This window comes from Canis lupus, chromosome 9, assembly GCF_003254725.2.
Source record: "Canis lupus dingo isolate Sandy chromosome 9, ASM325472v2, whole genome shotgun sequence".
NCBI classification, from domain to species: Eukaryota; Metazoa; Chordata; class Mammalia; order Carnivora; family Canidae; genus Canis; species Canis lupus.
This window is the reverse complement of record NC_064251.1, coordinates 34,922,702-34,949,658: the sequence shown is the minus strand read 5'-3', so window position 1 is coordinate 34,949,658 and position 26,957 is coordinate 34,922,702. Positions and strand designations below refer to the sequence as shown.

The following is a 26,957-nucleotide window of genomic DNA, read 5'->3' as shown; positions in this document are numbered from 1 at the left end:
CAGGTTGTGATCCTGGGGTCCTGGGATCAAGTCCTGCATCAGGCTACCTGTGGGGAGCCTGCTTCTCTGTCTGCCTATGTCTCTGCCTCTCTCTCTGTCTCTCATGAATAAATAAAATCTTAAAAAAAAAAAAAAAGGATGGTGAATTTGAGCACCACATTTGGGGTAGAGTTTACTTAAAAAAAAGTTCTCATCACAAAAAATTATAACTATACACGATAATGGATATTAACTAAATTTATTGTAGAAATAGTTTTTCAGCATATACATTTATCAAATCATTATGTTTGCCTTAAACCAATACAATGTTATATGTTAATTATGTCTCAATAAAAATGTAGGGGGGAAAGAGTCATTTCATATAATTCTCAAAGGAAGGATGGAGCCCTAAGTCATGGTGGTGATATTTTTAATAAATTAAGCTATATTTGGCTTCTCAACCAACTCTTAGTTACTAACAAGAATTCAGAAAGGAGTTGCAATAGGTTTTTAAACATATTTTAAAAAATTTTGTCTATTTGCTTTTTACTTGTTCCCTTCTCTGCTTTATGTGTTCAGATCCTAGTTTTTTTTTGAAAATCCAACTTAAATGAGGAATTCTTGGGATGCCTAGGTGGCTCAGCAGTTGAGCGCCTGCCTTCAGCTCAGGTCGTAATCCCAGAATCCGAAATCCAGTCCCGTATTGGGCTCCCTGCAAGGAGCCTGCTTCTCCCTCTGCCCATGTCTCTGCCTCTCTCAGCCTGTGTCTCTCATGAATAAATAAATTAAATATTAAAAAAAATAAAATGAGAAATTCTACATGTTTATCAATATAAATTATATTGTGATCCTCACCATGTATACTATTTGATATGTTTATTTTTATTTTTAATTTTTTAAAAAGATTTTTTTATTTATTCATGAGAGACACAGAGAGAGGCAGAGACATAGGCAAAAGGAGAAGTAGGCTCCCTGTGGGAAGCCCAATGCAGGACTCGATCCTGGACACCAGGATCACGCCCTGAGCTGAAGGCAGATGCTCAACCCCTGAACCACCCAGGTGCCCCAATTTGCTATGTTTAGTATGTGACTTTGCCGATATAAAATCATCTTAACAATTCTTTGATTTATAAATCCAGGCAAAAAAGTGTATATTAACGATAAACATTGTACAGATTTCCCAAATAAAATGTTGAAAAATCAAATAGAAAAGACTCTCTTGAAGAAAACAGGAGCAACAAGAACTCTCATACTTTGTTGAAGGGACTACGGATTGGTATAACTACTTGGAAAACCAGTTTGACAGTTTCTAGAAAATAGTATCTAGAGTGTTCATAATGGCATGCATGATTTATAAAAGCCAAAAACTATAAACAACCCTAAGTTCCATTAACAATGGAATGAATGGTAACTATATTCATCCAATAAAAAGTAAGTGATCTGTGGCGCTACACAATAACATGGTTAAATCTTAAAAATAAATGTTGATTGAAAGAAGGCAGAAGTAAGGTATATAATATATGATTCTATTTATATAGGTCAAAAGCAAGCAAAATAAGCCATAGCATTTAGGGATGTATACTTAGAGAATAAAAGCAAGGAAATATTTACTATAACAAGCAAATCAGTAGTTACTCGTGTTAGATAGTTAGGGAGATAGGGCTTCTAAAGACATTTATAATGTCTCTTTCTTTCTTGGTGGTTACATAAGCATTTGCTTTATGATTTATTAATTTATGTATTATGTACTTTTCTGTGTTACGTTTCTAGAAAAAAATTAAATGAGGAAAAATCAAAGGTTTTTTATTGCTTTATTTAAAAACATAACCAGATGTACTTTGGTGTTTATATTGCCTGGTTGTTATTCAGTCTGAAAATAAACATTGGAAGTTTATAATTAACAACAGTTAAATGAAGCCATAACATTTACAGGATTCTCAAATGGGTACAGTATAAAACCTGTCATAAAAATTAGTAAAAGACACAAGATAAAAAACATTTTAATACTGGTACAATGGCAATAGCAGCTTTATAAATGTTTATATATAGGATTTCTAGAGCATTTTTTAATGAACTTTTCAATGATCAAATCATCAAATCATTTAAATTGAGACAATACATGGTGGTTTATTAATATAATAAGCATTATAAATGTCCCATAAAACATTGTTACAAATACTCAAATGTTTTATTTTCAGTGATCATTCCCTTTATTCTTTTTTTTTTTTTTTCTTCTTTATCCTTATATAATATAAATGTAGCTAGGAAGGTTTTTTTTTTTTTTTTTTTTAACTAGAAGCAGGTATGTTTCTTAACTTTATTACCTATAATTTGCATGCATAAATGTGTCTATAAATATAAATGTGGGTCTCATAAAACAAAACATGGTCCCCAGGTCTGCTTTCCAGTCTGCTCACTTTCCACAACACTCTATTTGGCATCTCAAAGCAATATGTATCTGTGGAGATATAGGCACTTCTGGGAAATTACTAAAATATCTTTTTTAGCTTATGCTAAAATGATGCTATTTCAAGGATGTCATCTGTGTAGCTGCTTCCTATCAGGCTAGGAAGTTCAGTGACAATCTGAAACACCTTATTTCCTATCTATGTGCATCTGTGATCCTTATTCTTGGAACTGCAGGGAATCAAAGCTAATACTGCACCTCCAGTTACAGGAACTCACCCTAATCAGAGTTCCCCTTCCTCTATGATACTTAACACATTAGTAATGGAGATCCTGACTGAAGCTATAATTGTGTCTACCACTAAGTAGACATGTCTGACAAGCTGGGAGTTCCCATAAATACTTGGCAACTTTGTAGAGGACTGACTGATAGGGTAACCAGCCAAAATATAGGATGTCCTGTTAAATTTGAATTTTAGATAAATAATTTTTTAGTATAAATATATAACTCCCATGCAATATTTGGGACATACTTATACTAAAAAAACCCTATCTGTTTTTTTTTTTTTATCTGTTGTTTAATAGGACATATTTATATTTAAAAGTTATTTGTTTTTTATCTGAAATTCAAATTTGATCATCATATGTTTATAATTGCTAAATCTGGCAAGTCTGGACTGGCAGGAAAGAACAAAGAACAAAAATTCAGTGAGGTATGCATTATTACAGTGATTGAAGCTACAGGCTGTTGAGGATAGGAATTAGGTCTCATAGAGGATTTGCTATGGACTTCAGAATTATCTGAATACCTGGCAGACCACTGTGGGAATTCAAGCTTCATGTTGAGATTCCATAAAATTCATAGTTAGCTGCACAAATGTGGACAGCAAATATCAAAGAAAAAAATATATCAGACTTCAGAGAGCCAGATATGACTACCTGGATATCATTTCTAGCTGCTAGACATGATACATTCTAATTTTTATGGTTAAATTGGATATTTTACTTCAAATCCATCTGGAAAATAATTGGGTTGGGATGGGGGAGGGTCTTATCTTTTAACTGTTTACAGTAAACAAATCAAATCTAGAGGACCATTTTTACTGATCAAATCTACAGTACTTTTTTTTTTTTGTAAGATTTCATTTATTTATTCATGATAGACATAGAGAGGCAGAGACATAGGCAGAGGGAGAAGCAGGCTATCTATGAGGAGCCCACTGCGGGACTTGATCCCCGCACCGGGGATCACGCCCTGAGCCAAAGGCAGATGCTCAACCGCTAAGTCACCCAGGCATCCCAAGTCTACAGTACTTAGTGAATGTATTAGCTTGACAGGCTGAAATACTTTTCTTTTTAATTACCTGAGAATATGCAAGAATGGAAATCAGGTTATTTTATTTTATTTTACTTTTAAGGAAATCAGGTTATTTTCTTAATATCTTAAGTGTACCTATTGAATACAAATTTGTTATCTAGTTAAATTTGAACAAGCTTTCGAACCTAAATTGGGTAATTCCAGGATAAACATCACTCTGGGGATTGCATTTTCCCATCTGTTTTCTTATTGATCATGCCAACTAAAAAATACCCAATACCCACTTTATATCACAGTATGTATGGGGGGTTGCAATACTTTAATTCTTCAAATGAAATTATATATATTAGCATAATTATTTATACATACCCTACTATATTAAAAAAGGGTTGGGGTGGTTTTATCTGTATATTTTATGGATCATCACATGGAGTCAGGCAAGCTTGGCATCAGTTTTGTTCATCAAAGCTACTTGTAGAAAGTGGCAGAGTTTGAGTTGGGCTTCTAGGGTGAGCCATCTATGAAAAAAAAAAAAGGGTCCCAGTTATAATATGAATTATGTTCCTATGGCCAACACAGATCTCCTTCCTCACTAACAGAATCCATATTTTGTGTAGGGCAGTAATGCAGCCAGACCACTAAAAACCACTTTCCCAGTTTCTCTGATATAATCAGAAGTTCCTAGATAGTACCTGTTTTAAGAGATGAGGGGTAGCTTAGCTATGATATCCTTTTGCACTTTGCCTTTTTCCTTATCTTGCCTAGAATGTGGACACCAGGCTTTAGGAGGTGTAGGCATTCTTTACCAGGAAGATAAAAGCCACACATTAAGGATGAAAGAACACTGAGGACTTGATGAAGCTGCTATACCAGTTATGGCCTACCTACTTCCCAAGGGAATATGCAGGTAAGAAAAGTAAGCCCCTACTTGGTTAAGCCATGGTGGTCAGATTTTTATTACCTAATGCAAAACCAAATTTTGTTACCAAATGCAAAACCTAACTAATACAATTGTTTCAGACTTAAAGGAAAAAGGAAACCTAAGGGCTAAGTAGGAAGGGTCATTCTATGTCTAACGACAGTTTTTTTTTTTTTTTTAATTTTTGTTTATTAATTCATGAAAGACACAGAGAAACTGGCAGAGACATAGGCAGAGGGAGAAGCAGGCTCCCCACAGGGAGCCTGATGTGGGATTCGATCCCAATCCCGGGGGACTCCAGGATCACAACCTGAGCTGAAGGCGTGCAAAACTGCTGAGCCGCCACCCAGGCTATCCTAACAACAGTTTTTAAAAAACTTCCTCAGGCAGCCCAGGTGGCGCAGCGGTTTTGCGCCACCTACAGCTCAGGGTGTGATCCTGGAGACCCTGGATCGAGTCCCACATCGGGCTCCTTGCATGGAGCCTGCTTCTCCCTCTGCCTGTGTCTCTGCCTCTCTTTTTCTCTGTGTGTCTCTCATGAATAAATAAATAAAATCTTAAAAAAATAAATAAATAAAAATAAAAAACTTCCTCCTACTAAGTGGATTTTGGCAAATACCTCATATGACAGAGATCTTTTCTGTGATTTTTGATGTTGTAGCTCAATATGTCTGCTTATTATTGATCATATTTTCATTTATTTCCATGTTACTCAACTCATTACAGTAATTATGGGGTAGGACAGGAACAAAAAAGAATCCCAGAGCTGAGCAAAGAAAGGAAGGGGCTTAGTCCTTTAGTGAGGCCTCGGCCTTCTGTCCTTGACCTTCATAATTTGTGATATGACCAAAGAATGTGATCTAGGGGTAGACTCCTACTGGATGTTCCAAAAGGAGGAAAGAGGAATGTGGCCATACTTCCAAAGAAGGTGGTATAATGTCCAGGAGGACCAAGTTGATTGGCAAGAGGGATACCAAGCTGTCTGTAAAAGGTACTGATTCTTAATGAGCAAACAAATGGAGGACCGTGTTGGGGTGGCAAAGTGTCAGCAGTGAAGTCTCTGGTGTGTCTCTACTGCCAGAGGGAGATGGAGAAGAGTCCAGGAGCCTTGCGTCCCAGCACTCTAGTAGGAGTGGCAGAAGGATCGCTACTCCCCACAGATTCAGTAATAGAGGTGAATAGGGAGATGATGACAGAGTTTGGAAGAAATCACATCAGGCCCCACTGATAAACAAGATTTTGGTGTATGGATCCTACATGCAGGTGACAAAGAAGAAAGCTGCCAGGACCTTTTCCTATCAAGTGTGCATGATCTGATCCCTACATCACAAGACCCTTGCATATACTCTTTTTTTTTTTTTTTGCCTGGAGCTCTTTCTGCCCTGACAGCCATGGTGGGTCCACCCCCTTATCCCACAGGTATGCTTCCCAGTTAATGCCTATTCATTCTTCAAGTCTCACTTCATTACTTCCTAAGGGAATCCTTCCTAAATCACCCAGGCTAGATGAAGTTCCTCTGTGGGTTCCCACAGACTCTGTCCCTTTCCTTTATAGTACTTACCTCAGTGTAGAATACCAATATGTGATTATTTGACTAATGTCTATTTTTCCCACTAGGCTGAAAGCTCTATGACAATAAAGCTAGGTCTGTTTTTGCTTACCACCATATCCCTGGTACTCCAGCACAGTGCCTGGCATTTAGGAAATGCTTAATAAATACTTACTAAAGGAATTAATAAAACTAGACATTCATAGTTAGAGATGATAATGCTAGCTATGTCACAGAATTTTATAAAGCCTAAATATGAAAGTGTTTTATAAAGCATAAGGTACCATTTATTATAAGAGGGTGGCTTAGGCAGTTAAGCATCTGCCTTCAGCTCAGATCATGATCTCCAGGTCCTGGGATCAAGCCCTGGGTTAGACTCCCTGCTGAGCAGGGAGTCTGCTTCTCCCTCTCCCTTTCCTTCTGTCCCTCAACCTCCTTCTGTCCCTGCTTGTACACTCTCTCTAAAATAAGTAAGTAAGTAAATAAATAAAATCTTAAAAAAAAAAATCATCTAAATAAATGATTTTGAAGAAAAAGAACCTACCTCTCCCCTCCCCCTCCCAAGCTTACCTGAAACTTTCTTCTCAAGGCCCGGGTCATTACTGGAGTCAGCCCAGTTCCTGTTTCCATATTTTCTTTATTGGTGAGGGGGGTTCCACCTGGGCTCCTACAAAGGTATTGGCAATATCAGAAGCTGTGTTTTATGCCAACTTTTCAAATGGATTTAGAAAGCATAGAGATAAAGTGTATTACCTCTCTACATCAACTTTTCTAAGTAGTTTCCGCAGATCTATCTGGCTTTTACCAGGGGTACTGATGAAATAAAGATATAAAAGTTAGAACTTGCCAGATTTTATCATTTTTCCCCAAGCAAAGTAGTCATTTCTAAAGGCAATGCCCTTGAAATTAGTTCTATTTGTTACATTAAAAAATAGCAGCAGAGGGGTGCCTGGCTGGCTCAGTCAGTAGAGATATGACTCTTGATCTCAGGATCATGAGTTCAAGCCCCACTTTTGTGTGGAGCGTACTTAAAATAAAAAAAAAAGCAGTAGATCCGGATAGGAGCATAAGGTGATATAATCATCCTAATAAGTAATACTTCTTGACTCAGTAATTATCCATATAAGAATTCATCTTATGCACAAAAACTCAGTATGCACATAGATGATGGACAAGGGTGTGCACTGAAGAGTTAGAAATAAAAGATCATAAACAACCTAAATGTCTCAAAACAGGAGTTTATGAAGTTTACGTGTAATGAACTGTATATACTGAAGAAGTCAAAATGATGCTTTACACTGATTTTTGATAAGATGGGGAAAGGTCTTGACACATTAAATTGGAAAAGCCTTAACTATGTATGTGTACAATATGATCATATACAGGTACACAAACATGTATACATGCACACACATGCTATACACACACAAATTTCATCAATTCCAAGATATGTTAGGTTTTAAAAAAAAATTTTTTTAATATTTTATTTTATTTATTCACGAGAAACACCGAGAGGAGGGACAGAGGGACAAGCAGACTCCCTGCTGAGTGAGGAGCCAGACATGGGGCTCAATCCCAGGACCCCAAGATCATGACCTGAGCCAAGTCAGATGCTTAACTGACTGTGCCACCCACGTGCCCCTGTTTTCTTTAAATTTTTCTGTGGATTTCCAGTTTTCTACAATGAGCATATATAACTTTCAAAGTTAGAGATAATCAAAAAAAAAATTCTTTTAAGTAACAGTAGAGCATAATACGGTGCAGTCCCTTACATTAAGACATTTGTAACTCGAGTTGATAGCATTTTGGAGTTGGGCTTCAGGGTGACGCGCTGGAGGTCAGAGACAGTAACTAGTGGATACCGTGCTTTTGGTGATGGCGCAAACTTTAATCACAAAATGAGAAAGTATCAAAAGACACACTTAAAAATATCACTCAAAATGTAAACATGCTGAAACAATGAGTATTTTAAAGTATAAGATATATCCACTACTCAAGTTTTATTCCAGAGCTTCAAAGTATGTCTCTACCTCTTTAGACTAATGGTTGGTGGATACAATTGCCTAATTAAATAATTTTGGGATCTACATATTTTGTTGAGGAGATCCAAAACTACACAAATAAAACATCAAATACTTCAGTATGGCTTCTGTACATAAGACTCATGCTTGTTTTCCAGGAAGGGACGACCAGGTTAAAAGCTGAAAGACCATGTGTAGGGTCGGTAACATCTTACCTTCTTCTTTTCGTCAAAACACTGTGTCTTCTTTAATTTCACAGTGAGTAGATCTTCAACTGTTATCTGCATGGGTCCATCTTTTTTTAATGATCCAGCCTTAAAATACATGGAGAGGTTAGAATTCAAATTGTAACCAGGATATCTAGTCAAATGCAAATCCAGATATAGTTTTTAAAGACTCACTTAAAAACTAACTCTTATTTACCCTGGGAACCTGTCAAATCCTTTTCATTTAACCAAGAATGATTCTGTTTTCAGTACCCATGGATGCTAATGCTATTGCAAAGTATTCATCAAAATGTAAGGCTTTGAAAGTAAATGTGAGATAGGCTAGTTCCCTGCAACTATGCATTTTCCTAAGGAGTCATTATAATAAGACAAAAGTTGAAGGAGTTCCTCAAATCAAGGTGAACTTTTGCTTCAATTAACCTAAAAATTGCCTCAGTTCCCGTACAACAAGAATGTATAGCCAGAGAAGTATGCATTATGGCAAACATAATAGATTCTGGAATTAATTCAGTCATTTTAAACCAAATGTATCTGGAGTGAAAATTCAGCAGATTTTTAAAGAGAGTCATGCTTACCTTAGTGATTCACAAACATTCTGATCTCCTTGGTAGATAAGGAATTAATAGAGAGTGGTCCTCTAGCTTAATGACATTATACTTTAGTATCCACCAACTCTTTTTTTCTTTTTTTTTTTAAAGATTTTATTTATTTATTCATGATTGACAGAGAGAGAGAGGCAGAGACATAGGCAGAGAGAGAAGCAGGCTCCCTGCAGGGAGCCCAATGTGGGACTCTGATCCTGGGACTCCAGGATCACATCCTGGGTCAAAGGCAGGAGCTCAACTGCTAAGCCACCCAGGCATCCCAACTCTTTTTATTTTGACTTTACTCACTAAGCCATCTTCTGTTCTTAATTTGGTTTCCCAGGGAGGCTTTTCTTTTGGTAAAAGATATACTGGGAAGCCATTAAGAATATTCCAATCTACTGGCTTTCATTCATTTATCCTTTTAAAAAATCACTTTTATTTCTTTTTTTAAAGTATTTTTAAAAAGATTTTATTTATTCATAGAGACACAGAGAGAGAGGCAGAGACACAGGCAGAGGTAGAAGCAGGCTCCATGCAGAGAGCCTGACGTGGGACTCGATCCACGGTCTCCAGGTTCACGCCCTGGGCTGCAGGCGGCGCTAAACCGCTGCGCCACCGGGCTGCCCATAAAAAAAAAAAAAAAAAAAAAAAAAAAAAAAAAAATCACTTTTATTTCTAAATCCAGTTTTTGTGAGTTCCTAAAGCTTGAGTTTTAAAAACATAAAAATTGACATAATTAAGATATGGAATCAGAAAAAAATGCAGCTTTCCTCTCAAAGCCCTTAGCCTAGTCTTAAAAGGCCACCTTACTTTACTATGCCATTATACACTGACCAAAACACATCATTACTAGATTTTTTTCCTACCTGAAGTGCTTTAGTGTGATCGAATTTTCTGAGCAGCAAAGGTGCCCTAGGTAGTGGAGGTGGAGGCAGAGGAGGAGGTGGAGGGGGTGGAGGCGGAGGTGGAAGAGGAGGAAGATGGGTGGCTGACTGTGGCAGCGAGGGAGGAAGTACAGCTTGAGATTCTCCAGGGGTGGTCAGAACACAGGCAGGCACATTTGTAAGTTTACCACTTATGTGACACATTTGACCACAGCTTGGGCAGGAAGAATTTTCTAAGACAGCCTGTAAGAAAACATTACATTTAGCAAATGAATAACAGATTAATTTGGTTCTTGTGGCTCAGAGTCATCAAGATAATAGCTACCATGTATTGAATGCTTTCTCAGTATACAATGCATTTTATAATATTTTCTCATTTATCACAAGTTAGTTCATTCATTCATATATTTGTTTTGTGTGTGCAATATGCCAGCACTATAGGTACAATGTGAACCTTGTCTATTACATCAGTCTGGTAAGGAAGGCAGACAGACATTAAACACACACACATACACACACATGCAGAACAAAACAAAAAAATGCTTCAGTGAAAATGATAAAGTGTGCTGTGAGCATGAATAGTGAGAAAACTGGAGGGTGATATTTATTTATTTATTAAAGATTTTATTTGTTTATTTGAGAGAGAGAGAGAAAATGAGTGGTGGGGAGGGCAGCAGGAGAAAGAGAGAGAGAAGCAGATTCCTTGCTGAGCAGGGAGCCCGATGTGGGGCTTGTTCCCAGAATCTGGAGATCATGACCTAAGCTGAAGCCAGACTCTTAACTGCCTGAGCTGTCCAGATGCCCTGGGGAGTGATACTTAGCCATAATCTCAAAGATGAATTGCAACTGATCAGATCTCAAGAGAGAAAGGGAGATAAGGTATAGGGAAAGAAAGTTCCTGACAGAGGAAAAAAATTTAATGCAGCCAAGAATGTAGTAGTATATTCAAGTACTGATAAAAAGGAATAAGAAATGTTATGGGTTTAATTGTGTCCCCCCTCAAACCCTCCCCCACAATTCCTATAAAAAGAAGGAATTTGAACCTACAGGAGGAACATCAGGGATGTGTATGCACAGAGAAAAGACCGTTTGAGAACACAGTGAGAAGACAAGCCAAAGGAGATAGGCCTAAGAAGAAACTAATTCTGCCAACACCTTGATCTTAGTCTTCTAGTCTCTAGAACTGTGGGAAATAAATTTCTGTTATATAAACCATCCAGTCCATGCTACTTCATGATGGCAGCCCTAGGAAATGAAAAATAACCCTATGAAGTAAGGTAGTGTATTCGTTTCCTATGGCTGCAGTCTCGAATTATCACAAATTTGATGGTTTAAAACAATTGAAATTCATTTTTTCACAGTGCTGGAGGCTAGAAGTCTAAAATCACGTTGACAGTTACCTTCCAATGCTCTAACCCTTGCCTTTTCCTTTTTGATAGCTAGGGCATTCCTAGGTTTGAGGCTCCGTCACTCCAGTCTCTGCCTGTAGTTCCACTGCTCCTCTTTTCCTCTGTTCATGTTCTGCTCTGTATCTCTCTTTTTCTCTCTCTCTTTTTTTTTTAAAGATTATTTATGAGAGAGAGAATGTATGCATAAGCAGGGGGGAGGGGCAGAGGGAGAAGCAGACTGAGCAGGGAGCCCAATGGGGGACTCGATCCCAGGACCCTGGGATTGTTACCAAGCCTAAGGCAGATGCTTAACCACTGAGTCATCCAGGCGCTCTGCTCTGTATCTCTTTTATTTTTTTATTTTATTTTATTTTATTTTATTTTATTTTATTTTATTTTATTTTATTTATGTATTTTATTTTTTTCTGCATTGTTTTTTTCTCATAGATCTGACATTTTTTTTTTTTTAAGATTTTATTTATTCATAGAGACACAGAGAGAGAGGCAGAGACACAGGCAGAGGGAGAAGCAGGCTCCATACAGGAAGCCTGACTTGGGACTTGATCCCCGGTCTCCAGGATCACACCCCAGGCTACAGGTGGCGCTAAACCGCTGTGCCACCGAGGCTGCCCTATTTTTATTTTATTTTATTTTATTTTATTTTATTTTATTTTATTTTATTTTATTTATTTTATTTATTTTATTTATTTTATTTTTTATTATTCATGAGAGACACACAGAGAGAGGCAGAGACATAGGCAGAGAGAGAAGCAGGCTCCATGCAGGGAGCCCAATGTGGGACTCAATCCCAGGATTTCAGGATCACGCCCTGGCTAAAGGCAGGAGCTCAACTGCTGAGCCACCCAGGCATCCCTCTGTATCTCTTTTATAAGGACATTTGTCATTGGATTTAGGGTTCACCCAGATAATAGAGTATTATCTCCTCATCTTAAAATCCTTAACTTAAGGGGGGCCTGGCTGGCTCAGTTAGTAGAGTATACAATACTTGATCTTGGGGTAGTAAGTTTAAGCCCCATTTTGGGTGTAGAGATTACTTTAATAATAACATATTTTTAAAAATTTTTTATTTATTTATGATGGTCACACACACAGAGAGAGAGGCAGAGACACAGGCAGAGGGAGAAGCAGGCTCCATGCACCGGGAGCCCGACGTGGGATTCAATCCCGGGTCTCCAGGATCGTGCCCTGGGCCAAAGGCAGGCGCCAAACCGCTGCGCCACCCAGGGATCCCCACTTTAATAATAATATTAAATAATATTTACAGGTTCTAGGGATTAGGACTTGGAGATATCTTTTGGAGGCAACTGATTCAGCTCACCACAGATGGTATCATCCTCATTTTTAGATGTGGAAACTCAGACCTAACGAATTAGGTGATTTGCCTTTCTTCCCATCTAATTCACCTTGAGGTACAAATTCTGGGAAAAGGGTTGTAATACCAAAAGCTTCACTACAATGTTTATTTTTTGAGATTTATTTATTTATTAAAAGATTTTATTTATTTATTCATGAGAGACACAGAGAGAGAGGCAGAGACACAGGCAGAGGGAGAAGGAGGCTCCCTGGGAGAAGCCCAATGTGGGACTCGAAGCCAGATCCTGGGATCACACCCAGAGCTGAAGGCAGATGCTCACCTGCTGAGCCACCCAGGCATCCCGCTTATGGGAGTTTAGAAAGAGTTGATATTTATAGCTTTTTTCTCCCTCTATCAGGCCAAAAAAATAGAAATCATCTTGAGTATTTAAAAGAGGTGGAATGTAACGTAGGGAGTTGGTTACTTTAATGATGAAAGAGCTGAAAAGGACACAGGGGACATTGAAGGAGCCCAGAGATTAGCAACTGCAGAAAGCCATGAATACCTTGAGGCTGGAAGGAAAAGGGAAGAGCAGTAAACCAGATCTCTAGAGGTGGGTTAACTCAGAGAATCAAGAAAAATGGTAGATTTACTTGGAGGGAGCTGGAGTGAGGGAGACAACAACCATCCTGGAGAAATTGCTCAATGGAGAGAACAAAGAGGAAAAACACACTCCCTCCACACCCCTGACAGTCTCTCATCAGCAACTCCCATTAACCAAGTACAACCAGAACCAGGTGATATGGAGCTTGGGACATACAGCCTTCATGGGTTAGCCCCAGTACAGTACAGAGCAGAGCCTTGAAGCCAAAGGAACAGATCTGAGGGCAAACAGGCCCCAGACTAGCACTTGGCCTGTACCTCTCCTTCCCTAATTCTGGATTTCTTTTTTTATTTAACAATACTAACCTTCATTGTTTCTTGGAGCTTGTGTAATTCACTTTCCAAAATGCAAAACTGTTGTCTTAGATTGTGAAGTTCTCGGTGGCAGAAATGGGATGGAAAGATGGTATCTTTCAATACTTCTAAACTCTGAAATTCAAAAATAAACAAGCCTTAATTCTATAAGCAACACAATAAGGACAAGGAAAAAAGAGAGAAGAAAGTGATTTGATGTATGTTTTACAGAAGCAAAGGCATACATAACTCCATAATTTCTTCTTACCTGAGCTTAGCCTGAGTGTTCTGCTGACCTGAGCACACACACGTGAACATACATACCAAGTATGTAGATAAACCATATTGCTGAAAACAAGTATGTCAAACACATGCCAGTATGTAAAACACATACCTGGGCCATACAGTTCTGGCACCACTTGTATATAGACCACACTCTATTTGTCCAAAGTTTTACTGTATCTTTGATATTGGGAAATCTGAAATTCCAGGATGATCTAAGCAAGCTTCTGCTAAGGGCTGTATCTGCTGAAAGAATAATCACTCTGTAGGAAAAACAAAACCAAACAAATAAAAAACTCCTGAGTTGGAATAATAGCCTGTATTTAAAAACAAGCTAGTTGTGGGGTGCCTGGGTTGCTCAGTTGGTTGAGCATCAACTCATGATCTCAGGGTCATGAGAATGAGTACTGAGTCAGGCTCCATGCTCGGCAGCAGTCTGCTTTGGATTCTTTTTCTCCCTCTGCCCCTCTCCTCGCTCTGTCTCTCTCTCAAATAAATAAATCTTAAAAAAAAAAAAAAAAAAAAAAACAAGCTAGTTTTATAGTATGACTCAGGAGCAGAGACTACATAATGCCAAATTCTTCATTAAATTCTAGAGTTCCGTGATGTACTTATGCAACAGTTTATTTTTTTTAGAGTAAGTAAATTGGAATATAAAGAGGCATCAGGGATTCAGTAATGAACAAAATACAGAAAAACCCTGCCCTCATTGAACTTACATGTCTTGGGAGAAAGGTAAAAGTAAGCAAATAAGTAACATATATGGATTGTTAGATAGTGAATAAATACTATGAGGAAAAGGATACAGCAGGAAAGAAATGTTGGGTGGAGGTGAAATTTTAGGTAGAGTAGCTAGGGAAGTCTCACTGAGAAGGCAACTTTTGAGAAAAGAAACCGAAACAAAGTAAAGAAGCTAGCAATACAGGGATGCCTGGCTGGCTCAGTCAGTAGAACATGTGACTCTTGATCAACAGTCATGAATTCAAGCCCCTGGTTGGGTGTGGAACCTACTTAAAAAAAAAAAGATAAAAAGTGAAGAAGCCAGCAATACAAATATCTGGGAGAAGAGCATTTCAGGCAACAGTAATAGTAAGTGCAAAGGCCCTGAGATAGCAGCTTGTCTGAAGTGTCTAGGGAATAGCAAGGGGGCCAGGATGATTAGGGTGGAGAAACTGAAGGATAGAGGATTATGAGATAATGTCAAGTCAGACTGTGGGGTTGTACAAAGGATTTTAATTTTGACTCTGAGAGAGGATGCCATGGAGAGTTTTTATTTATTTTTATATAATCTCTTCACCCAACATGGAGTTCAAACTCACGACCCTGAGATCAAGAGTCACACACTCTTCCAGCTGAGCCAGTCAGGTACCCTAGAAAAGACATTGGAAAGTTTTAAACAGAGGGGCAATATGACATGATTTTTAGCTGGCTCACTCTGACTATTGCACTGAAATACACTGCAGAGGTTGGCAAAAGCAGAAGAAGGAAGACCAGTCAGGGGCCATTTCCAATATTCAAGACAGAGAAGCATTAAGGATAATATCATGGTTAATGCTTTTTGAGGCCCTGTTTATTTTAAATTTTTTTTCTGTAAAGAGAGCTATAATTACAAAAAGTATAAAGTATGTCATCGTGAACCAGTATCCTAGGGATTCCTATAACTTAGAGTCTCTTTCAGTAACTTGTTTAAACCTGCATCCCAGAGAATAACTGACCAAACTTACCAAAACTAAAACTGAAATTCCAATCCTATGCCCTTCTTTCATCACTTAGTTCCCAGATTTATACAATTAAATTGACTAGGGAAGGAGAAAATAATTACTGTGCATCTCCAGTACAATTTCTTGTGATTTTTACTTCATTTAAACTCTTGAACTATGGTCACTACATAAAATTTAGAATGCCCAGTCAAAATTTAATTTCTGATGAAGGATGAATAATTTTTAGTATATTATAAATGTTACAATTAAAAAAATGTTCATTTTTTAAATCTGAAATTTAAATTTAATTGGGCATTCTGTATTTTTATTTGCGAAATCTGGTAACCCTATCCTTAATGGATCAGATTTTCAATATTTTGTCTTTCCACACTTTCACCTTACCTTTCTGGTGAGGGTGGTGGAGGAGGAGGTATAATTAGCTTGGGCTGAGAGTTAGAGGCTTCTTTTTTTTTGAATAATCTTTTTGCTTTGGCTTTTAGCTTTCTTCTCCGTTGCTTGAACTTGGGCATGATTTCTGTAGAAAAAACTTTTTTTTACATTTTTATTTTAGAATAATATGTACATATAGAAAATGCAAAAATCTTAACTATACAGTTCAATGAATCATCACAAAGTGAGCACACCCTTATACCTACTGCTTTGGTTAGGAAATAGGTTGCTGCCAGCATCCCAGAAGTACCCTTAAGTAAAGAAAAATTTAAACCCAGATTTTTATTTATTTATTTATTTATTTAATGATAGTCACACACAGAGTGAGAAAGAGAGAGGCAGAGGGAGAAGCAGGCTCCATGCACCGGGAGCCCGACGTGGGATTCGATCCGGGGTATCCAGGATCGCGCCCTGGGCCAAAGGCAGGCGCTAACCCGCTGCGCCACCCAGGGATCCCTAAACCCAGATTTATTTTTTATTTTTATTTGTATTATTTTTTTAAAGATTTATTTATTTATTTATTCATGACAGACATAGAGAAAGAGAGAGAGGCAGAGACGCAGGCAGAGGGAGAAGCAGGCTCCATGCCGGGAGCCTGACGTGGGACTCGATCCCAGGACTCCATAATTGCGCCCTGGGCCAAAGGCAGGCGCCAAACTGCTGTGCCACCCAGTGATTCCCCCTAAACCCAGATTTAAAGTATCTTTAGAGAGACTTGCTTTGGCATTACATTATCTCTAATTTTGTTTTGCTTTTTGTCTTGCTTTTCTTCATTAAGTCAAGTGTATTTCCCTTTTTTCTAACAGAAAAAATGGCTATAGTTGGGTTATGGTTAGTTATTAAAAGAAATTAAAAAAAAAATTTTTTTTCAGTAACATTTACTGGGCACCCACTGTGATAGGTGGAGTCGGTAGTGGAAGAAACAAATTTAACCACTAAATGTCCATTTGCTTTTAGGCAATTTCAAATACATTTTCTCAGTGAATCCTCACCACCTTGCAAGATTTTATCCCTGAAGAAGAGGATTTTTATTTCCATTTTTACATAAGCATAAACTGGGACATAGAAAGAGTATGGTTTGCCCAATGTAATTCAGTAAATAAATAAGTCTTCAAAGACCAGTTCTTTCTAACACTCTGTGGTGCAACAGTTAATTAAATAGGTGATATACAAGGTAATAACAGTTACCCCAAATCTAAGACATGGATGTTTCAAAACATTAGTTTTAAAGCTTTTAAAAACCCTGTCTAGTGTATTTAGAGTTTAGTGTAGATCTTTTTCTGAAGAAAATTAAGTCAGAGCTAGTTTGATATACAGAAGGGCTTTGCTGGTCTCAGCTGTTGCTACCTGAGCAACAAAGATGTTATTCAAGTAGCAGAACTAAAAATGGTCTCAAGGGCTGGGCCTCCTTCACTTCAAACTTTGATTTGAATAGGAACAATTGGCCTTTAAAATTCACACTCATTCCATTTTTGTTCACCCAGTAACCTTTCAATACTTGGTATGCAGCTCTATGCTTGCTCAGCTCTCAGATGGTACTGGCTGAAGAACCTCCTTTTACTCACTGTGGTTGTAAAAATTCAGAAGTGCCTGTGGTTCCAAGACTTTTGGTCTTGCAGAGGGCACCCCTAATGGCAATGGGTGACAGTGCATATATTAACAGCCCTTCTAGAAGGAGAGGTTCTTGATAGCATCTTATTGAACTGATGCCAAGTCTCAAACTAACAATGTTTTTCTTAATTGTTCTTAGAGACTTGGAGCAGACTTCACTTTTATTATATCACTTGTCTTTCCTGATGAAATAATGAAAGAAGGCTAAGCAGGGATTATTAAATACAAAGGATGTCTAAAGGATTGATTTTTTTTTTTTTTAAACAAACTTAACACAAAACAATAATACTCTTGGGAAGCCTGGGTGGCTCAGTGGTTGAGCGCCTCCCTTCCACCCAGGGTGAGATCCTGGAGTCCTGGGGATCTAGTCCTACACATCAGGCTCCCTGCATGGAGTCTGCTTCTCTCTCTGCTTGTGTCTCCGCCTCTCTCTGTGTCTCTCATGAATAAATAAATAAAATCTTAAAAAAAAAAAAAGACATTTCTTTAAAAAAAAACTCTGAATGAAGATGTTTAGGAAAACCTCAGAGGAAGACAGCAATCCTGTCATTGCCTAAAACATGATTAAACCTCACCACATCCATGCCAATGACTTTCTATGGAGAAATATCATTAAGAACCTCTATCCAGGGTCCAGAGTTCACTGGCTGAAATCCCCAGAATTTGAGACTTCCATGGTAACCTCCTTTTCCTTGTCTTCCATCTGCCCCTCTGCAGCCCTCCCCACTTCTGTTCCCTCTTTCCCTTTTGATATCTTTTGTTAGACATCAAACTGACACAGAGAACTGGCCTCCTGCTTTTTTCTTTATATTCACCAACCCTTCAGTTATAAAAATAGATTTTAGAAAAGAGCTGGACATTCCAGTTTAAACTTGGTAGATTGGCTATACTTTTGTCTCTACTCCAATGGTGTATTGGGGTTGGCACTTGGTAGTTTGGCTATACCTTTGTCTCTACTCCAATGGTGTATTGGGGTTGGCACCAACTGTTACATTTTCAGGAAGTCTGTGAGTTAAGTTGTTAAACACATCCACCATTAAATTATGTAAACTTATAATTAGATAATTTATATTTAAAGTGGTAATAAATATGATACAAAACTCATCACTTCCTAATTATTTTACTATTATCTATGCTCTTGAGGTTATCTTATTGTATCTATATAGTGAAAATGCTATAAAATGCTCATTTTTTTCCAATTCCACATTCAGTGACTTCACATTAAAAACTTGAAATTGTCTATGATGGGAGTATTTACACCTTGGATATTACAACACACTACAAATCAGAGCTTGATTCATTACATTGTTGATTGTTGAGTGACTGATAAAAAAAATGTTAATGATGCAGATTAAAAAGCATATTTTGGGTGGCCCAGTCAGTTAAGCATCAGCCTTCGGCTCAGGTCTTGATCCTAGGGTACTGGGATCAATCCCCAAGACCTGCTCCCTGCTAAGGAGGGAGTATGCTTCTCCCTCTCCCTCTGCCCCTCCCCCTTGCTTGTGCACAGGATCTCTCTCAAACAAATAAATAAAATCTTTTAAAAAAGTATCTTGTTTGTAGTTGTTACATTGTGAAAGCATAAAAAAATTGAGAACTATTCCAGTATTTTTTTTTTTAAGATTTATTTATTTACTCATGAGAGACACAGAGAGAGAGGGGCAGAGACATAGGTAGAGGGAGCAGTCTCCTCACAGGGAAGTCCGATGTGGGATTCCATCCCAGCTTCTGAGCTGAAGGCAGACGCTCAATCACTGAGCCACCCAGGTGTCCCACTATTCCAGTATTTGAAAACAATTGTTTTATTCACCAAAGAAGTTGCTTATTCTTACATAACTGAAGTTCCAATAAAAATCTTTATTGGAATTTTTCACTTTATCTTATTCCATAGAGTAAATGAAAAGATCAACTGACATTCCTATTAGAACTATACTTATTTATAAATTGGAACCATAGCAGGGCATCTGGGTGGTTCAGTCGATTAAGCGTACAATTCTTGGTTTCAGCTTAGGTCATTATCTCTGGGTTCTGAGATCAAGCCCCAAGTGGGTTCCATGCCCAGCTCTGAGTTTGCTTGAGATTCTCTCCCTTTTTCTCTGCTCCTCCCCTTACTTGCTCTCTTTCTTTAAAATAAATAAATAGAATCTTAAAAAAAAAAAAAATGGAACCGTAGCTTGGCTACAGATACGAGAAGTCTGTAAAAATCAACAATAGTACTCTTTAAGAATCAACTGTTTATGAAATTTATAAGAAAGAACATTATAGGAGTGCCTGGCTGGCTCAGTCGGTAGAGCATGTGATGCTTGATCTCAGGATTGTGAGTTCAAATCCCACGTTGGGTATAGAACTTACTTAATAAAAAAGAACAGTATAGGGGATCCCTGGGTGGTTCAGTGGTTTAGCTCCTGCCTTTGGCCCAAGGCGTGATCCTGGAGTCCCAGGATCGAGTCCCCGTCAGGCTCCCTGCATGGAACCTGCTTCTCCCTCTCCCTGTGTCTCTGCCGCCCCCCCATCGCACCCCCCCCCCCACCCCGTGTCTCTCATGAATAAAGTCTTAAAAAAAAAACAGTATATATTTTATTATTGTTTATAATAAATGTATCATTACTAGATAGCAGTTAATTTATAATAAAATTATGCATATATATCTACTAAACATTTATTAGCACATATTAGTCCAATCCCTTCTGGAACATCACAAAAAAAGACAGTCAACAGTGTGATAGGCACTGAGGGGGGCACTTGGTGGGATGAGCACTGGGTGTTATGTTATATGTTGGCAAATTGAACTCCAATTTAAAAAAATAAAAATCTTAAAAAAAAAAAAGACAGTCAAGGAGTGGTGAGTATATTTTTCTTTATTTTTAAACAGTTTTACTTTTTTTTTGTTAAGATTTTATTTATTTATTCATGAGAGACACACAGAGAGAGAGAGGCAGAGACACAGGCAGAGGGAGAAGCAGGCTCCATGCAGGGAGCCCGACTGTGGGACTCGATTCCGGGTCTCCAGGATCCCGGGCCGAAGGCGGCGCTAAACCGCCGAGCCACCCGGGCTGCCCAGTTTTTACTTTTTTTTTTTTTAAGATTTTATTTATTTATTTATTCATGAAAGACTGAGAGACAGAGAGAGCCAGAAACAAAGGCAGAGGGAGAAGCAGGCTCCATGCACCGGGAGCCTGATGTGGGATTCGATACCGGGTCTCCAGGATCGCGCCCTGGGCCAAAGGCAGGCGCTAAACCGCTGCGCCACCCAGGGATCCCCAGTTTTTACTTTTTTTAAAGTAATCTCTACACCCAAGTTGGGCCTGAATTTATAACCCCAAGATCAAGTGTCATACACTCTACTGACTGAGCCAGCCAGGTGTCCCAAGGAGTGGTGAATATAGCATAATGTATAGAGTTGTTGAATCACTATGTAGTATACCTGAAGCTAAGGTAACTTTGTGTGTCAGCTCCACTTCAATTAAATTTAAAAAGGTGGGGGCGCCTGTGTGGCTCAGTTGGTTAAGTATCTAACTCTTAACCCCAGGTTCAATTCAAGCCCTGCACTGGACTCCTTGCTGAACATGGAGCCTACAAAAGAAGGAAGGAAGAAAGAAAGAAAGAGAGAAAGAAGTAAAGGAAGGAAGGAAGGAAAAAAAGGAAGAAAGAAGAAAGGAAGGAAGAAGGGAAGGCAGAAAGAAGGAAAGAAAGGTAGGTCAGTAAAGGAATAAAAAAATCATAAACCCATAAAACAAAGAACGGGAGTAGACATAGGAGATGATGAATTTAGAATAAGTTATGGAAAATGGAACGTGGATGAGTAGTAAATGACTTGGCAGAGAAGAAGAAAGCAGAGGTTTGACTGCCTATAGGCAATCAACTGGAAGCAAGACAATTTTTAGAATCTTAAGATTCTGGACTTGAAAGCACTTAGTACCTTTCAAAGTTTGGGGTGGGGTAAAAATAGGATTAATTAAATCTTATTTTAAGATTTTATTTATTTATTCATGAGACACACACACACACAGAGGCAGAGACACAGGCAGAGGGAGAAGCAGGCTCCATGCAGGGAGCCCGAGGCGGGACTCAATCTCAGGTCTCCAGCATCGCCCTGGACTGAAGGCGGTGCTAAACCGCTGAGCCACCCGGGCTGCCCCTAATTAAATCGTTATAAGGATTAGATAGGCCTCTTGAGTCTGTCTTCCAGTCCTTAGCCAGGCAGCTCCTGGCAATCATGTCTTCTCCAGTAAAGATGGATAAGTCAAACCATAGAGGTGCTGAATTGTAGGCCATCAGGCATAGCAATAGCAGGGTCATATTTGTATCATCATTCGGAAGATAGGGGATGATCCTGAACTGAAAAGTAAGACTTCTCAATCCCTTTCCTCAGCTCAGTCCCAGAACACAGGCCACCAATTATATATATATATATTTTTTTCTTTATATATATATATTTATATATATATTTTTCTTTATATATATATATATAAACTCTGGTATATATTATTAGCTAGAAAAACAGAATACTGTCATTCTGAAACTGGGCCTTCTCTTTCTATCCCTTTCCTGGACATGCCCATGCATTCGAATTTCTAAAGAGTCCTACACACAAGTTGATGTATGTCATTTTGGAGATTATTTTTCAATGAAAAAAAAGAACTAAATCATATTTTTTCATTTCTCTTCTCTCCGTGTGTAAATGTGTGTGTGTGTCCTTGACTCTGGGTCATTGTTACTCTACTAAACTTCTAATTAAATACAGTAATTGGCACAGGCAGAGAATTGATAGAACATGTCAAATCTATAAGGGTAAAAAGGTGCAACCTGAGATAATTCTTAGATTAGTGTTCCACTCAACAAGCTAAAGTCTGTTTTATTATCACTGTTGGGTTTTATTTTAAGATTTTATTTATTTATTCATGAGAGACACAGAGAGAGAGAGAGGCAGAAACACAGGCAGAGGGAGAAGCAGGCTCCATGCAGGGAGCCTGACGCGGGACTTGGTCCTGGGTCTCCAGCATCAGGCTGAAGGCAGTGCTAAACCGCTGAGCCACCCGGGCTGCCCTATTATCACTGTTTTATTAAAATCATTAAATATTACACAGAGGATGATTCTCTGAAAGGATATATAGCAGTCTTCCTCAAGGTTAAAACACATATCCTTGTCCCCTTTCCGTAAGAGTAATGAGACATACACATTCTTTTTGCTGGGCTAGGTGGGATTCCTACTATTAGCACTAGATAGAAGCTCTTTTTTTCATGTTTTCTTTTTTTAATTTAAAGATTAATTAATTTATTTGAAAAAGAGAGAGAGAGAGAAGGCACGAGAGGGGTCAGGGCAGAAGGAGAGAATATCCAAGCAGACTCCAGCTGAGCACTGAGCCAGATGCGGGGCTCCATCCCATAAGCCATGAGATCAGAACCTGAATCAAATACAAGAGTCAATGCTCAACCAACTGAGCCACGTAGGTGCCCCTTTTCTTTCATGATTACTCAAAGCATTTTTCCTTTTTTTTTAATTGAAAAGTACTTTTCCTTCCTTTGTACCTGCCTTGTTTTGAAAGGAATTTAAAGCCAATTAAAAACGATCTGTACTACCACACCCAAAAAAAGGTAGGTGAGGAAATTAGGATACTCCATTATAGAATATAAAATATATATTATATATATTCCACTTATATATATATATATTCATATACATGAATTAGAAATATTTATCTGATTAATTCACCCTATCTCTTCTCACCATCCCTCCCCTTTCTCTCCTAAATTCAGTTGCCTTTGCCATCTTTCCCCCTTTTTAGTTTTGCTATAGTCTATTTATCCCATTGTTTTTTGTTTTTTTTTTAAAGATTTATTTATTTATTCATGAGAGACAGAGAAAGAGAGAGGCAGAGACATAGGCAGAGGGAGAAGCAGGCTCCCTGCAGAGAGCCTGATGTGGGAACTCAATCTGGGGATCAGACCCTGAACCACCCAGGCGTCCCAATTTTTAAAAATTTCAAACTTTGAGAAAATTTATATTAGTATAATTAACACTCATATATCAGCATCTGAAACAAATGTAGCATTGTGTGCCAACTATACTTCAAGAAAAAACAAATAGGGGGCCTGGTGGCTCAGTGATTGAGCATCTGCCTTTGGCTCAGGTTGTGATCGCAGAGTCCTAGGATTGAGTCCCGCATCAGGCTCCTCCCAGGGAGGAGTGTATATGTATTATACACTATATGTTATCTGTATAAGTATATGTAATATATAAACTAATATTTTATATAATTTTATATATTATACATATATTATATATTACACACGCATACACACCCCTGAATAGAAAGACAGCAATTGATGAATCTAGGTAAATAATAGGAGTATCAGTTACACTATTTTTGTAAATTTTCACAAAGTTTGAAATTCTTCAGAATAAAAAAATATGATAGATATACATGCATTTATATATATAACATACATATATACACATACATGATAATAGTTTTTAGTTTTTGTCTGAGCAGAGTTAGTTGCAGACATCATACTTCACGTCTAGATACTTAAGTTTCCTAAGATGGATATGGACATGGACATTCTCCTACAAAGCCACAATCACAGTCAGGAAATTTAACCTTGATATTGTCTAATAAGCAGTCCATAATTACCTCAATAATCTCAATAATATCTTTTACAGCTACTCCCTTTCCCTTTCCACACAGCATTTAACTGTTGTGTCTTTTTGTTCTCCTTTAATTCACAACAGTTCCCTAGTCTCTTCATGTAAGTATCTGCCTTCCTTCCTATTTATATTTTTGAAAACTCCAGACCAGTTGTTTTGGAAAATGTTCCTTAGTTTGTGTTTTTCTGAATATTCCTCTAATGATCCTCTTGCCTTCAGTCTTTCTCCTTGCCAGTCATTTTCTACACAGCTGTTAGTTAAAAAAAAGAAAAAGATCCTGATATTCCCTTGCTTAATAATATTTGAAGATTCCTTTTTATGCCCTGGATAAACTAAATTCCTTACCATACATTTCATAGATTGTCACAATTTAGTCTGATGGCTCTTTGCAGTTTCATCCTTTCTAGCGATTGCGGTTTATACTTGAGATATACCAAACACCAAATTAATTATTTCTTTCTCTTTCTGTCTTTCAGATTTTATTTATTTCTTTGACAGAGAGAGCACAAGCAGAGAGGGAGAAGCCAGCTCCCTGCTGAGCAGGGAGCCCAATGTGGAGCTTGATATACCCCAGCCAAAGGCAGACACCTACCTGGCTAAGCCACCCAGGCGCCCCCACCAAAAACATTCTCTTGTATAGTTATCTATCAGCCTTTCCCTCTGCTTGGGGTATCCTCGTTCAGGTCAACTTATATAGCTCCAAGATGCTGTTACTTTTTCTCACAGGTATTTGTTGAGGGCTGATCATCCACCATGATAGGTAGAGGTGATAGGTTTTGGAATACAATTCTAAACAAGGCCAACATAGTCTCTGTTCTTATGGAATTTATACTGGTTGAAAATGTCATTCCTTTTGTGCCTCTATAGCACTTTATACATACTCTAATTATAACATTTATTGCATTGCATTGCAATTTTTTGCATGTTTGTCACCCAGCTGGACTGGGGGCTTTTCAAGATTAGGCCTCTATAGCACTTTATACATACTCTAATTATAACATTTATTGCATTGCATTGCAATTTTTTTTGCATGTTTGTCACCCAGCTGGACTGGGGACTTTTCAAGATTAGGATAAATTTTATTCATCTTTGTTTCCTTGGGGCCAAGAGTGTAGCAGGCACTAAATAAATTTCTTTCAATAAATTAATGAAAAAATCATTCTTGCTAAGTGTTAGCTAGCAAGTGGTCTCCTAAGGAATATGCTTTACTACAAGTACATTTTGGAAAAATCTCTTAGTGAGGGAGGTTTTTAGTTCTTCAAATCATACTGCACCTTCACATGGTTAAAGGATGGCTCCAAAACTATGTCCTCTAGGAAAATGCAATAAATAATAGAGTAATAATAATTACAGTCTTCTGCAGGAGTTGGCACTGCTGCTTCTATTAAAACTCCTCTCTGTGATAAAAGTGCTTTTGGTCAGGGAATATTTTCAAAACCGTGACAGCAATGAAAATGACAATTGCATTTCATTACCCTCTTGTAAAACACATTTTTATGTAGGTTTCTTACACTTTCCCATAAACAGCTTCCAGTCAATTAATCAATTTCCATTACTAGTTCAATTCATTACTCTTGAACATTCATAGACTATTTCTGGAAATTGATTATATTTGCTTTTGTTCTACGCTGTGCAACATTGCTTTTTTAGTTCCTGTCTTATTCTCTAAATAGATTGCAGCTCCCTAAAACGTAGTCCAGCACAGTATTAGGCATAAGTAAACAGGGCACACTATTTGACACTCTTGTAAAACGTCAGCCGATATTAAAAGCATATCAAGGAATATAATAATATTGCATGTCAAGAAACGTATATTCGCAAACTTTAGCGTGCATAAGAATTATGGGGGTGGGGGCTCTTGTTAAAATTTATATTATGATTCAGTGGGTCTGGGTGGAGCCCGATAATTTGCATCGTTAATAAGTGCCCAAGTGATGCAGATGCTGCTGGTCCCCGGACAACGCCGAATAGCAAAGATAAAAAGGAATGTGCAAAAGAAGTTAGATGCTTCACTCCAGAACATATTTTGCAGAGTGTTAATTAAATACAAGTATGGTTAGGGTGGAGGCAGGCCGAGCACTTCTTACCCAACCTCAAGCCTCCTCTTCCCAATTCTATCTTGCCGAGTCCAGCCAAAGCCCCCACCTCCGTTAAATGTTAAGAACACAAGCAGCAACAGGCCGAGCTACTGAAGATGCGAGTCCAGATAACAAAGGGAGATCTCCCTGCACTTACAAGTCTAAGAGCCCGGGATTAGATGGAGTCCGGGTAGTGGCCTCTCCTTCGCCGTAAAGAAAGATTCAAAATTAAAACCTTATCACGGAGGGACCAATGGTAGCAGACGTCTCTCCACGATTCGCTCTCTGGGTAGAGTAGGGGCACAGCCTGGTTTCTGATTGGCTAAGAGGTCACCGGGCACTGGCCAATGAAAGCTGAGGCGCTTCTTGTATGAATAAGTGGAAGGCGGGAGCGAAGGGGAGGGGAAGCAGGAGACCTAAGAAGGTGTGTCACGTCCCCTATGCTGCCTGTGGAAGCTTCTGTGTCATTGGTTGGCTCTTCTTCCGGTTGTACCAATCGGAAGCTCTTCTCTGCGGAGCCCTAACTATGAAATTGAAAGTGGAGATGAGGGTGCAGCCAATGGAAAAGAAAAAGTATACAGCAGCCAATCCTCCTGCAGCGTTTTGTGTCTCTGCCCAACTGGAGAAGGTGTTTCAT

At 38.3% G+C, this 26,957-nt stretch overlaps 1 protein-coding gene across 2 annotated transcripts; it reads right to left on the bottom strand.

Annotated features, from left to right (window-relative positions):
* Window positions 1–1,773: 1,773 nt before the first annotated feature.
* On the bottom strand, window positions 1,774–26,947 carry PRR11 (proline rich 11). Of its 2 annotated transcripts, none has more exons than XM_025440888.3 (10): window positions 26,478–26,947; window positions 15,935–16,079; window positions 13,945–14,095; window positions 13,563–13,685; window positions 9,873–10,133; window positions 8,408–8,506; window positions 7,944–8,056; window positions 6,925–6,984; window positions 6,742–6,838; window positions 1,774–4,221 (listed from the first exon to the last, which is right to left on the bottom strand). In XM_025440888.3, exons 2-10 carry the CDS (start codon window positions 16,060–16,062, stop codon window positions 4,153–4,155), a joined length of 1,101 nt encoding a protein of 366 aa, XP_025296673.2. In that variant the 5' UTR covers window positions 16,063–16,079; window positions 26,478–26,947; the 3' UTR covers window positions 1,774–4,152. The 2 variants fall into 2 exon arrangements, with proteins under 2 accessions (XP_025296673.2, XP_025296674.2); XM_025440889.3 differs by having other exon boundaries at window positions 15,935–16,067.
* Window positions 26,948–26,957: the final 10 nt, after the last annotated feature.